Source organism: Bombus huntii, chromosome 17 (genome assembly GCF_024542735.1).
Source record: "Bombus huntii isolate Logan2020A chromosome 17, iyBomHunt1.1, whole genome shotgun sequence".
Taxonomy (NCBI): Eukaryota; Metazoa; Arthropoda; class Insecta; order Hymenoptera; family Apidae; genus Bombus; species Bombus huntii.
In genome coordinates, this window is record NC_066254.1 from 6181787 (window position 1) to 6195028 (window position 13242).

The 13242-nt window shown below is 35.4% G+C and overlaps 2 protein-coding genes across 2 annotated transcripts in view; one reads left to right on the forward strand and one right to left on the reverse strand.

Moving 5' to 3' along the window:
- LOC126875174 (lachesin-like) overlaps positions 1-13242 on the forward strand; it is a 549607-nt gene that overhangs the window by 364072 nt on the left and 172293 nt on the right. The gene's annotated exons all lie outside the window — the stretch shown is intronic.
- LOC126875148 (uncharacterized) lies at positions 1230-7457 on the reverse strand. The gene is made up of 4 exons (XM_050637872.1): positions 7425-7457; positions 2357-2943; positions 1534-2299; positions 1230-1430 (listed from the first exon to the last, which is right to left on the reverse strand). The coding sequence occupies exons 1-4, from the start codon at positions 7455-7457 to the stop codon at positions 1230-1232; spliced, it is 1587 nt and encodes a 528-aa protein (XP_050493829.1).

Sequence of the window (13242 nt, forward strand, 5' to 3'; positions counted from 1 at the left end):
AGATGTTGCGTTCCAGGCCTAATTTGACTGGGCTGAAGAGGGTGGCGACAGGATGGGACGGTATGTTTCGTCCGAGGTCTGCTAGATGATTCGTCAGTGAGGGTATTTAGCAGACCCGTAGCTTAAGCTGGGGCCATTTCACATTGGTCCAATAGCAATCCAGTCCGACACTGGGTTGTAACTCGTATAACGTATACAACGTTTTTATTCTAGTGTCGTCATTCCTGTAAGCAAAGCGGTAAAATGACTGGATCGAAAGATGACTTTTTCAATCCAGTCTTTAGTATCGAGGACACAACATTGCAGCGTTATTGGAGTCGTCTAGATGTCTAGACGACTCAACGTTCAATGCTTGATTCAATACCTGAAACGTAATTTTTCTTTTTTTGCGTGAATCCATTGCAACTATAGTTTACCACTGTCAACTACTTAATAAAACTGGAATAACGTAGATATCGATCGATTGCCAGTCGACCCACTGAAATATAATTTCTTGATGCAGTGGCTGGACTGGTGTAAACCCAGCAGCAGACACTAAAATAGGAGAAGGATGAGAAATTCTATTTGCCGAAATCGATCTGTGATGGTGAAGTAGGAAATGTCATTACATTTATTATTTGATTTTAAGTTTTCGATTAACTTTGAGGAAGAAATGTTTAATTATACCAGAAGTCACCGAGAAAACGAATAATTAAAATCTGTTTTTCTGAACCTTCATAACTATTGTTTCTTATTGTTTGTAAATGTTATAGAATTCAAACCACCCGCCAACCGACATTTTTCCATTTGTTTTCTTTCACTGGCAGTCATTTGCTGAATAGAATAGATCACGACAGAAGAACAGTAATTTAAGATCGAGAATCGATTTTCCAGGTAAAATTGGTCAAATTTGTCGTAGATTTGTTATTAACTGTTATTGTATTTAATTTCATTATTCCCAAAATAAACTCGATTTTCCAGAATCGATCGTCTGATTTACCCCCGGGATTTACGTTATTATCACTAAACCTACGGACACTTCGTGTGTACCTGTTTCTACCGTGTGCGGTCAAAGTGACCGGTGATTAAAAAAGTAATAATTTTTATGATTTAACGTAGATAATGGTTAATTTATAACTGAATGTATATAAAATGATGAAGTTTCAGAAAATTTCGTCCAAATTTACTTCTGTTTAGTTTCAATTATAGACTTAAATAAAATTACACGTTTATTTATACAGAGATATATCTTATTCATGTTTGCTGCACTTTTTACAAATTATCTTGTCATCAAATATATTCTTTCTCACATCTCGAACAGATTTTCGTAGTTTTGTAACCTTTACAATATTTAACTTGACAAGTTTTTCGTAGTAATGAATCTGAACTTGATAGTTTTGTTGCATGGTCTTTTCCACGCAATTTTTTATACTTAGCGACGAGCTCTGTAACTAATTGGAATAAAAGTTTCTGTCTTGAAATATGTTTACCTGTTGTTTCTTTATACAAAATCCAGGCATTTATTCCAGTTAGATCCAAAATGTTGAAAAATACCTGGAGGGGCCACCTACGAGATTTTGATTTCACGCTGTATTTCCTTGACATCTGGTCCACTATGTCCACACCAAATTTTGTATCATTATAAAATCTAATCGATTCCAGTATACGTTTGTTGCTTGTTTTAATTTCTATTACTTTGTGCATGGAACTTGGCACAAAAGCTTTTTTTGTTGGTTTGCATTTGTATACTGTAAAGGAAATTTGATTTGAAATATAAAGTTTGCTTAAAAACAGAGTCATTTTGTCTGTTCGATTTTTTTCTATCTTTGGCAATTCCCGTTTATTTTCACTGTTTGTTCCAACAATTGTAGTTTTTTTTGCAAGTAGCTTTGTGGCCAGTGATACACTCGTAAAAAAATTATCCGTCGTTACGTTCCTTCCACATCCTGTGAATGGTTCCATCAGCTTCAGAACAACGAATTTCCCAAGTGGAATTGAATTTTCTCTTTTCTCATCCTTTCCCAAATAGGGAAATCCATTTATTATACACTTATTATTGACGTCACATGCCAACCAGAATTTTATGCCGAATTTGTCTGGTTTGTTCGGCATATACTGGGTAAATCTACACCTAGTCTTCGACGGAAACAACTGCTCATCAACAGTAATGTATGCACCAGGTTTATAACAATTTTGTGAATTCTCTATAAATCGGTCCCATACTGTAGATACCATTGCAAATTTATTGGTTCGTAAATGTTGGTTTTTTTCGCTCTTCTTATCAAAGCGTATAAACCTCATAATTTCAGCAAAGTCATTCCTGTTAATTGTTCTTGAAAAAAATGTCCCCAAATTTTATTCCACAAATATGACATACCTAAATTCTTTGCCTGATATGAACCATGGATATATCAGAGCAATAAATTGATGTAGTTCTGTTGCATCTAGCTCCCTCTTAGTTCCCAATGCTCTAAATGCTCCTTCTTCCATATATTTTATTATATGATCCTTTATACGGTGATCAATGATAAGATAAAATGCCGTTTTTACTTGTTCTTTCATTATATGCCGCTTAGCATATCCTGTCGGACCTGACATATCCCTAAAAATATTCTGAGCTGATGTCCTGCCAGGTTTAGGACTTGCATCTATTTCTTTCCGAACTGTCCCATCGGCCCCAATTTTGATACGTGGGTTCTCTACATCAAACTCACTCTTTGCTGTAAACGATAATTTTTTTCTCTTTTGCCCTGAACGCTTATTTATAATATTCTCCCCTTCTCTATTGCTGTCTAACTCTGATTCGGTTATAAATAGTTTTTCATGTGTTTCCATGGTGTTTTCAGTTCCTGAAGTTTCTTTTTTATCGCACACTGAATAGTCTTCTTCTATGTCCGTTATTTTTTTTAATAATTGTTTTTTGGAAAGTCTTGACGTTTTTACGGTAAATATCACACAATAACACTATATACGAAATACAAAATTATTGTCAAATTTGATATGCTTTACTTTTCCTTTTATAACAACTTCGCACAAAACACTCTGAGATGCTTTCTGTCCGAATTTTATCGCAATTATGCTTAATGTAATTATGTTTTATCGCAATGAGCAATAACCGTAAGAAAGTTCTCGATGTTTAAAATATCTGTAACAATGGACCGTAAAAAATGCTAAATTTTATGGCGGTTCCATAGGACTATTATGGACTTGAGTTGATATGTCTTGACAGCTGGTGGCCATCTTATCAAGGGATGGATTATGATTTATGATAAGATTACGGACGTAACGGTTGTTATTATTTATTATTACTGATTTTGTTTGTCATCTGACGTTGAAATAGCTTTTTCTTTGTACTGATTTCATTTATTTTAAGAATAACGAAAATATTTTGTCGGGCGGTCAATTTGACCAGTGGTAGGCAAGTCAGAATTCAATTTTTTCTTAGAAGAGAAAAAAGCAAATTAAAAGTAAATACCGACAAAATATTGTATGCATGTTTTAGGAAAAATCAGGAATTATGAAGCGATATGATAACGTTTAAATATGGTTAAATTTGTGTAGAAGTTTGAAAACGGTCAATTTGACCGGCACTGGTAGGTGTAGTGTTATGTGTACACTTTTTCAACCGCATAAAACATTATGAAAATTATGCCGCATACGTCACACGAATATACATACTTCATTATAATTTTAGAAATACACGCCAATGTGCTCTCTCGTTGGTAATATTGCAACTTTTGACAGATATATAGGGTGAGTCGTGAAACACAAGGCTCCTGAATGTATTCGTCGCGTGTCATTACATTAAAATCTTTTAAAGAAGAAATTACGCTACTTAAAGAATCGCACAATATATAAGAAGTACCTTCTTCTCGAGGTCATTTCTGTAGGATTCCAAGGTCACCGGCTTATTTCAAACCGCACTATCTATTTTTAACTGTGTTACATTATAACTGCTGTCAAGACAAATTCATTGGCCTAGTATATCGTGACCTTAAAATAATCTTCAACTTGGAAGTTTAGGTTTCGATTAAAGAGTACATCAATGTGACTTTTCTGCCAAATGACATCTTATCATGAGAAATCAAACATTACAAATTTTCGAGTTGAGCCAATAATTAATTTTTGAGAAAAATCTGAAAATCCATTAACGCGACAGCTGATACGCCTCGACGTACGGATTTTTACGTTTGGGAGATTGTTGGCAGGGATTTTTCTGGCTGCTAGCAATTCACAACGAACTTATACTTGAATTCTCAACATGCACAATGGCGGATTCAATATATGTCAAAAAATGTTCTAATTCTCATAGAATTTTGATGCAGTATTCGTAACGTAAAAAGTTAAATTGTAGCATTTGTTTAAAAGTACCATAAATATTATTTAATACTATGTCGTGTCGCCCACTATTTTCTCGTGGAATATTAAAGTGAGAACATTTAATTAAATTTGTAGTAAATCACCAAGTTCGACAGCTACAGTAGAAACATTTACGTAATCCTTTCCTTGGTGTTGGTGCAATATCCCATACAGATCTTCCGACAATTTACATTTTCCAGCTAATAATTATTTTTGCAATTTTTCCAATTTTGTAAGAAGAAAAAGAAATAGACAAGACAGAAGCACTGTAGATACTGATTTGGCGATACTAATAAATAAAACAGTAGGAATGAACGCGAAATAAGAAGCCAGAGGAGGAGCTACGGTCGGAATAAGAGAGCGTATCGCAAAGTGTATCGGTTTACTATCGAATCATAGGCTAAATAACATGATAGAGTATGGTCGATTTAGATCGATTTAGAAATTGAATAAGGAGATGCAAACGCATATATGCAAACACGAGTTGACTCGTTACCGGTCAACGATATTTATCTATGAAAACACCAGTTTAGCGATTTAGTGATCGATCCGGAATTTTTCAGATAATTGGCACCATCGCATTGAATGATACGCTGTAAAAATTCTAAAAACGTGTACAAAGTTGTACAAAACGAGGAAACTGATTAATTCGGTTTCGGTAAACAGATTATAAGACCCTTTTACACTTTGATAATTACCAATATTTTGACTGATATTGATACAAGTAGTCATGAGACAAAATTATTTTGATTCTGAATACATAAAAAAAAAGAAAAATAAAATAAAATACGTTATATTATTCCTTTGGTTATCGCTTCAAATTTCATTACATCGTTGCGGAAAGAAAACGCAACATAAAGTAGGATTTTAATTTTTTTTTAGCAATAATTTTTTAATTATGATGATTATCCATAGTTTTAATAACGATCAAAATAATAATTTTGGTAATAATTATTTATTATGGTTCTAATAATAATTCCTTTTATTTAATAGTTTCTATTTTATTATAGTGGAAAGCATCAGCACATTTTCATACTTGTCGATAACGTTAAAACCGAACGAAAATCAATCGCAGAATATTACTGCATATGCGAAAGTGCTGCTCGAACTGTTAGCTGTTGCAATCACGTTATAACAGTTGCATGATTCCTTCGATATTATCAATGTCGTGAGATTAATATACTCAATCCTGTTGTATGTAATGTACCATCATCATTTCCAAAGATTAAAATCATGAAAAATAAACATTGTAGATGTTTCCTAAATATATCTTCCAGCATGTTGAATCAGCCGTTGCAAAGTTTATCAATCTAAGCTGAAATTTATTATTCGCAGTCGGCAAAACCTCTGGAAACAATTTTTTAAATCAAACTCACATAAAAGTACATCGGAAGATTTTCGCTTCTTTGACCTCCCGTATCTCGAAAACTAATTGTCGGCTCAACTTGGTAATTGACGGTGACTAATGCCTTATCACAAGGCATCGGTCGGCACAAAATTCGCTTCGAAAATCGTGGGACCGAAAAGAATCCTCCCATTTCTTGAACTCATTTAACAAACTTAACTAAAAGACTCTGTAAGCAATATTAAAAATAATTTATAGAGTTACGTTTTTCTTATACTTAAAGTTTCATTCGAAGAATATAATTTTTTAATATAATAATTGAAAAATGTGAAGGTACGAAAGAAAGAAACTTGTTGGAGAATTTCAGGCGTTCTCGAAAGCGTAGTATTTGAGACACAGTTGGCCACATTTCGATTTCACGTCTACTTTTAATACCTACTTGTGGCACATGAATCGCGACTATCGGCGATTAAAGTGGCTTTAAAACGCTGCTACCTTTACTACCCTTGCGTACCGACCCATATGTTACTTCGTATGAAATATTCGCATGGCAACGGTCCATTTCATTGAGGTCACCTGCCAGAATGATGGAGGTGTCTTGATAGAGGAAACGTGTTGCGGAAGTATGCTGTGAATACAAAAGCGCACAGTAGTATGTGCCTTTTCGCGCGTCCCGTATCAGTCAGTGTACCCCAGCAGAACAAAGACACGTTTTGCCAGTCAAATACCATCGGTCGCTCGAACGTCTGAGAAATTTCTCGAAATGAAGCAAAGAAACCTTTTGCATTAAACAGCATTATGCATGCATTCTTCCGTTTTTGTCACGCGTTCAGTATGCTATTCTCGATTCCTCGGGCTTGAATAATTTTGGAACTACCAGTGATTTATTTGTTTCGTCGTTCGATGCACTTTCCTTATAAATCCTATCTCATATTTGTCATGTTTACACGAATATTTTTGATGTAGCTTTTGCTTGTCGAGCTACTTGTTCTCTTATTTTCAATAAATTTGCGTTTCTTTGTTTCTAAGTAAATGTGATTGACTTTGTCGTAAATTATGCTGACACCTTTTTCTTGTACAACCAAAACAAAATAGTAAACACAACAAAGATGGCTTACTGTTCTAACTATAAATATTTATAATTATCTGAAAGATCCATTGATGGAAATATCTTTAACATTCGAAAAGTCCTAATAACCAGACCGCTGTACAGCTGGTTTCGTGGATACTATGAACACAAATTCTAATATTTGTATCGGGCAAATATGAGAATGCAATAGTTTATTCTTTGTGACTTTAGCAGATTGTTTGAAGAGATTTAAACTCTCTAGAGTAAATCCTCATAGAATTTGCGAATGGAAGAAATGAATATTTCCTCCAATACATTGATGTACTCGCGTAATTAATTCACAAATACAGACACGAATCTCATAAGTGCCCAGTCATAGCTGAATATGTATAGAAACAATTCTGCCTATACGCGTATACAGATATGAACTTCACTTAATGTAGTCAATAATGTTATCAATTTAATAGTAAGTTCAAACTGATTAATATATACGGCTATAAATTGATTGGACTAATATTTACAAGCCGATTTCGATAATTTTTTAACATGTTGTCAGGGTCATCAAGGTCAGGAATAGCGGTGTGAAGGTTTTAATCGGTGGTTTCCTATAATTGAAAAGTTATTAGCAAAAATTTTACTCAAAAATAATTAGTGATGATACATGAAGCTTACCTTAGTCTCGCTGTCATAAGAGGAACTATCCATCACATCATTATTCTTCACAACTATAATCTACCCTTATTTTTCTATTGCTTATGTAATATCAAAAGAAAAGGGGGTATACACTTGATAGTATAAGTACTGGATAGTATAAGTTGTAAATTTAAAGTATAAACTAAGAGTGCTGGGGAAGAGGGAAAGAGAGAGAGTGTGTAAGAAAGAGTGTATGCCTTGGTGACATCAAAGCTAAATGAGTAAAAGAGTGGGAGAAGGGTGCAAGGGTTGAGGGTCAGCATTTTTTGACCTGGGAAGCCAGAAGTTGTGAGCCGAGTGTGAGAATAAGACGTACGAAGATATTGTAGTCAGCTATTGCATTGGGTATTGCTTGTTAAAATAGAACTAAACTTCACTTCAAATAGAACATCCTTTCTTGTCCTTACTCTAGACCATTTAAGGTACTACACTTATCTACTGCTTACCCTCTAACTCTTAACTATTATATGTACAACATCTATTGCATAAATCTTTACCTGCTTAGCTGGATACCCCTAGATAGATACTCCTTCTTCTCCAACTTTCTCAGCTAATCTAGAGTCCCATCTTTTCCTTCCTCGTTGACTATCTCGTCTATAGTAATCCCTCTTTCTAATTCTCCACACTCTCTTGTCACGTGCTCTAGATTTCCGTATTTGCGCTTACAGAGCTCGCATTCCCTTCTTTTTCCAGTATCTTTTCACATCTTCATCGATCCGCGCCTCCAAGAAAAGTTCACTCAAAAGTATATGGTCTTCCGGGCTTCATTTATATTTAACAGAGCGTAAATCGAATGCTCATATTTATTCGTTTCATCGATGTGGCTATTGATATTTTTTTATGACTCCGACAGAACTGGTTTTCTACGACAGAAAGCACGACTCATGACGTTGTCATAGAATTATGTATGTGTTTATGTGTCGTGAAGTGAAAGCGTGAGCGTGGGATGGTCTCCACCTCTCATACCCTAAAGATTTAAGCTGATCTACGTCTAATTTTAATTTCTATAGAAATGAGGCCTGAAGTTAGGGTTTTTAATGGGTAGGAGTAACGTACTTACCCTGCGCCATTAAAATCATCAAAAACAATTCAGAGTGATGATTTTGGCAACGTGTTCAAAGATTATCACAATCAGAGGTAGTTTGTTTCTTGATAATAACTTTTTAATAAACGGCGACCGCCAACCTTCACAACACTACTCGGTTTAATAATTTTGACAACGCGTTGGAACATTATCTCGAATCGAATGCCTCCCTCTTTGTAAATGTAAACGTTTACCATTAATTGAAATATCTGAAGCGTTCTTAACAAATACCGCCAAAAGTATATCGGGATAAAGGAAGAAAAAACAGATACGCTAATTGCCCATCAGCTAGCTAATGTTAAGGCAACAATCGTTATGGGACAACACACTATCACATGATAGTACCATAATGCATATACACATGTATAGACTTTTTGGTATTTTTGGTATTATAAAATATTGGTTATTATAAAAAATTGACATTATATATTAGCGACGACGTATTTCTATTGGTGCTATTCAACTTTTAAATAATTCATTATATCAGGTTGTCCCGAAAGTTTCTTTCTTTTTATACAGAATTAGTAGGTGCACATGTTTTGTTTTATATTATTTTATTGAATTATGTATGATCTATTTTGTAGTAACAGAACAAAGTGGGTCATATACAATTCAATAAAATAATATAAAAGGAAACGTGCTGTGCATCTATCATTTCCTCATAAAACGAAAGAAACTTTTCGAACAACCCAATATTCGAACTACGTATGGCCAGTGAGCAGAGAGCGAGCACGTGCCTAACAATGTCACGTAACCTTCGGGTATCGAGGATGATTGTTTGGAATGAGAGAATTTAACGATGGAAGGGAGTCATTGCATTCAAACAATGGGAACATTGTTCCTAGAAAAGTTGGACACGAAGAGGGAAAGGCAAGGGTAGCTTCTGCTAAGAGGACTGTGAGGAGTAGTACAGCATTTATCCCAGAATTTCGTAAAAAATCGCATGCCTGACTGATTCAGCCGATCAGACTTTTATATCCATCTATAAATGTTAGAATTTAATCTCAAAATTAAGATTAATAATCTGTGGAAAACACAATGTTTGTCTTGAAATAATATTATGTGATATTTATTAAACAAAAATTACAGGAAATATAAGTGAGTGTTGTGGAATGTTGACATTTGGCTAGTTATTCTCAGACTGATTGACTCAGTGACCCATGGCCCTTGAAAAGATTTTGAACCCCCACTCTCTATGCATTAAAGAGTGTGACCTGAGTAGATCCCTGTGTGGCGTCACGTGCCACGGAATCTTCTAGCAGCTTCGCGATACAAAGCGCTACGCCGTCAAGGCGCGACACCGACGTGCCCAATGTTCCACCCATATCCTTACGCTTCTTCCGTAGAATTCTCGGAAGAGCATGTACGCGCCAGCAGCCGCGGTATATCTCACGAACGCACGCTAGTGGGGATATCGCTGGGCAACGAAGGGAAGAATCCGTTCGATCAATCACCCTCATCTGTATACGATTAATATCGTTATATTCCAACAATAAAAATGTCTAACATATACAAATTTCTATTCTTTTGTGAACGTCTGCAAAACTATATACTGGGTGCTCTCTTGTCTACTTTAATATCTTTGTTACTTTTGAAAGTCATTTTTTTTCTCGAATTTTCAAGGTCATCGACGACTTTCCAATAACAATGGAATATATTTATCATCGTATCGTCGTTGCTGATTCAGCAAGACACTTTCGTATACGACATATGCATGGTAACTTTGCACGTTCGATCATGAAGCAATGGTAGTAATTCCTACTGATTTCTCCATAGATTAGCACCATTCCAATCTTTTCTTCGTGATTGTACATGTTGAAATTAATGAAATAAATAACGCAGTAGAATCTTCGGTTGCTTGAATTAACATCATGACTCGATTATGATTGCGTTTCAATTCGATAGGGTAACACCTAGTGTGTCATCAAACGAAATTGGCACTTGAGAACACAATTTATTGGAATCCGGAATGTAATGGAAGTGACATTGAACATTTCTTGTAAAATAATAAAAATTTTGGGCAACAATCGTAAAATGTTCAATTCCTGACTTCCATCCAAATCATCAAGAAATTTCTGCTCAAGGTCATCTCAAGCTCAACATAGTTACATGTTTAAAATCCATTTTTCTATCAGCTACAATAGCATGAAGATACAAATATGCCACCATTATTGAGAAATTGTCGATTACGTTGAAAACTCGAAAAAATGACCTTGAAGGGAAGAAAACATGAATCGCGAAGTTCGCTGTTCGAAACCAAAGAACGTTTTTCTCGTATATACTTTTTTCTTTGTATTTGCAAAAGTTACGAAGATATTATAATGGACAAGATAAATGAAACACCCTGTATATTTAAATTGATATTATTATACTGTAAAATAAATATTCCTACAATTGTAATGAATATTCAACGAACACGTGGTAAGAAACTTGTATATCTATTTATACATTCGCCACTACACATGATATTCTGTACTTTATTTAGGTAGGGCGTCTCTTGTATTCAGAAAGTCATTAATTCTCTACACTCGAAAATCCTATAGAATAGGTTTTAATAGAATGGCATTATAGATTTATCTGAGTAGGTAGATCTCTGATGTTCTTTTTTAAAGTTACTTTTTCACATTATTAACACTCGCTATTAACGTTGCGCTGCTATGCTGCCATGTTAAGTAGAAAGGGTATACGTACAATTTCCGCTTCAATCAAGTTGTTGCTGTCAGGTAACACAAAAATAGATTACATTTACAAATATTAAACTGCACCTGTATTCAAACTAAATATATAACAATTTACATTTCGAACTATGGACAATTGACATCTGATTGTTAAATGGGTGACTTTACAGAAGTGGGAATTTTTTGTGCATCTCACTTTTTAAGATAGGCAATAAATACAATGAATGAGGCAATTTATAGGTAAATTATGAAGAGCTATCAATTTAATTTATTTATAACCAAAAATTACCTTTTTCGCGTGGAATTCTCAGTCCCCTGTTACATCACAACTACAAAATTTACTTTACAACGCACGATTAGCGAATAAAATTGGTTATTTACTAATTTCCCCTGCCTATACAGTTCACCTGCAGGTGTAGAACAATTTAGGGGGCGATTCTTGAAGCCGAAATAAAACGAAAATCACAAATCAAAAATTGTGTTTCCGGTTTTGTTTTTTGGTTACAGACAATTAAAAATTAGCCGAAATATCCTCGTACGCGAGCAATCCTCCTTATACGAAGGAAAGTAGGTCAACTCAAGCAGCGAAGTGCATAGAGATCCTCAAATCGAACGCGGGCAGCAGCTTATCTCGCACAAGTCGTAGAGAAGAAGGCTATGATATTCAGAGACGTAAACGATCCCGCACGACGTTTTGCAAGAAAAATGGTAGATTGAACGTAAAACCCACTTACTCGTGGAAATCCATAAGAGCATATCGAAAACCGCCCTATGAAATTTCCGAGTAGAGAGGATTAATGTTTCCTCTAATCCCTTGCCTCCATAATTCATAAATGAAAAATCATATTGTCAATGTTCATAGAAAGTTTACACACGCACCGCGATTGTCCACAGAACATACAATAAATTACAGTAGGTGTTCGATATGTCCTCCGTTTTCTCGTAAACAGAGTTTGATCCTGATTTGATTTTGCCGTATTATGCGAAAATTTCCCATCGTAGTCTATGCTATTTCCGCTGCAGAAAAAAGAGAGTGTTGCACTTCTACTGCCGTAAACATCGGTGACGCGTACACTAACTTCTTCTCGCGTCCGCAAAAGTAAAGAACGAGGGGATTTAAATTTGGAGATCGAGCAGGAGCAAGGCACAGGTCCTCTTCGGCCACCTACTTCCAAAACAGCTAGCCTAGTGTTCTTGCACTGCGTTGGTAGAATGTGGTGGTGCACTATCCTGTATAAACCACACATTAAACCGCCTATGTGCGTGTTTAAAAATTCCAAGTATGTTGATCCATTTATCCAGGATGGCAAGATGAATGGGCCAATGTTTCTGTTATTTAAAATTCCGGCTCAGACATTTACCCAGAATTGAATTTGCGGATTTGCTTCTCTTAAAGCGTGTTGATTTCCACCTGCCCAGAAATGTTCACATTTGTTAAACGATGCCTCGTCAGTAAATATCTTCGCGGGAAAATTGGAGTTGTGTTGAATTTTCCTAGACATCCAATTTTTGAAACTTTTTCTTTCTTGAAAATCTTGTATTCTTAACTCCTGAACTTTCTGAAAGCTACCCTGATGCAGATTTTCTTGCTTCGATACAAACCTAACGGTGCTGTTACTGACACCTTCTTGCGCACCAGTAATCCTCGTACTTAGCCTGGGATTTTCTTGAATACAGCGCAGTATCCTATCTTTCAGATCTGGATCGCTTCTCTCAATTCGTCCGCCAGATTTCGAAGGTTTCAATGTACCTGTATTCCGCAATCGTTGGTCTATTCTACAAAATACCCTTGCGCTGGGTATAATCCTATTAGGATATTTTACGTTGTACAAACGTTGCGCTTTTGTAGCGTTACCTTCTGCCGCGCCATAACAAGAGTGCATGTCCGAAAGTTCTCCAAATGCATATACATTTTGTAATAAATATGGTAATATAAATAGTAAACGACGTGTATGGTACTGCTACACTGCGTACAACACTCAGTACGCGCACAGCACGCGCATTATGTGCATTGCACATACAATACAGCCAAGTA

Excerpts from the sequence above, each read along its gene's own strand:
- LOC126875148 (XM_050637872.1), bottom strand. The coding sequence starts at position 7,457 with ATGGATAGTTCCTCTTATGACAGCGAGACTAAG. Across the intron at positions 2,944-7,424 it reads CTTATGACAGCGAGACTAAG|TGTTATTGTGTGATATTTAC; the intron begins GTAAGCTTCATG and ends TTTCGTATATAG. Across the intron at positions 1,431-1,533 it reads CTCGTAGGTGGCCCCTCCAG|TTACAGAGCTCGTCGCTAAG; the intron begins GTATTTTTCAAC and ends TATTCCAATTAG.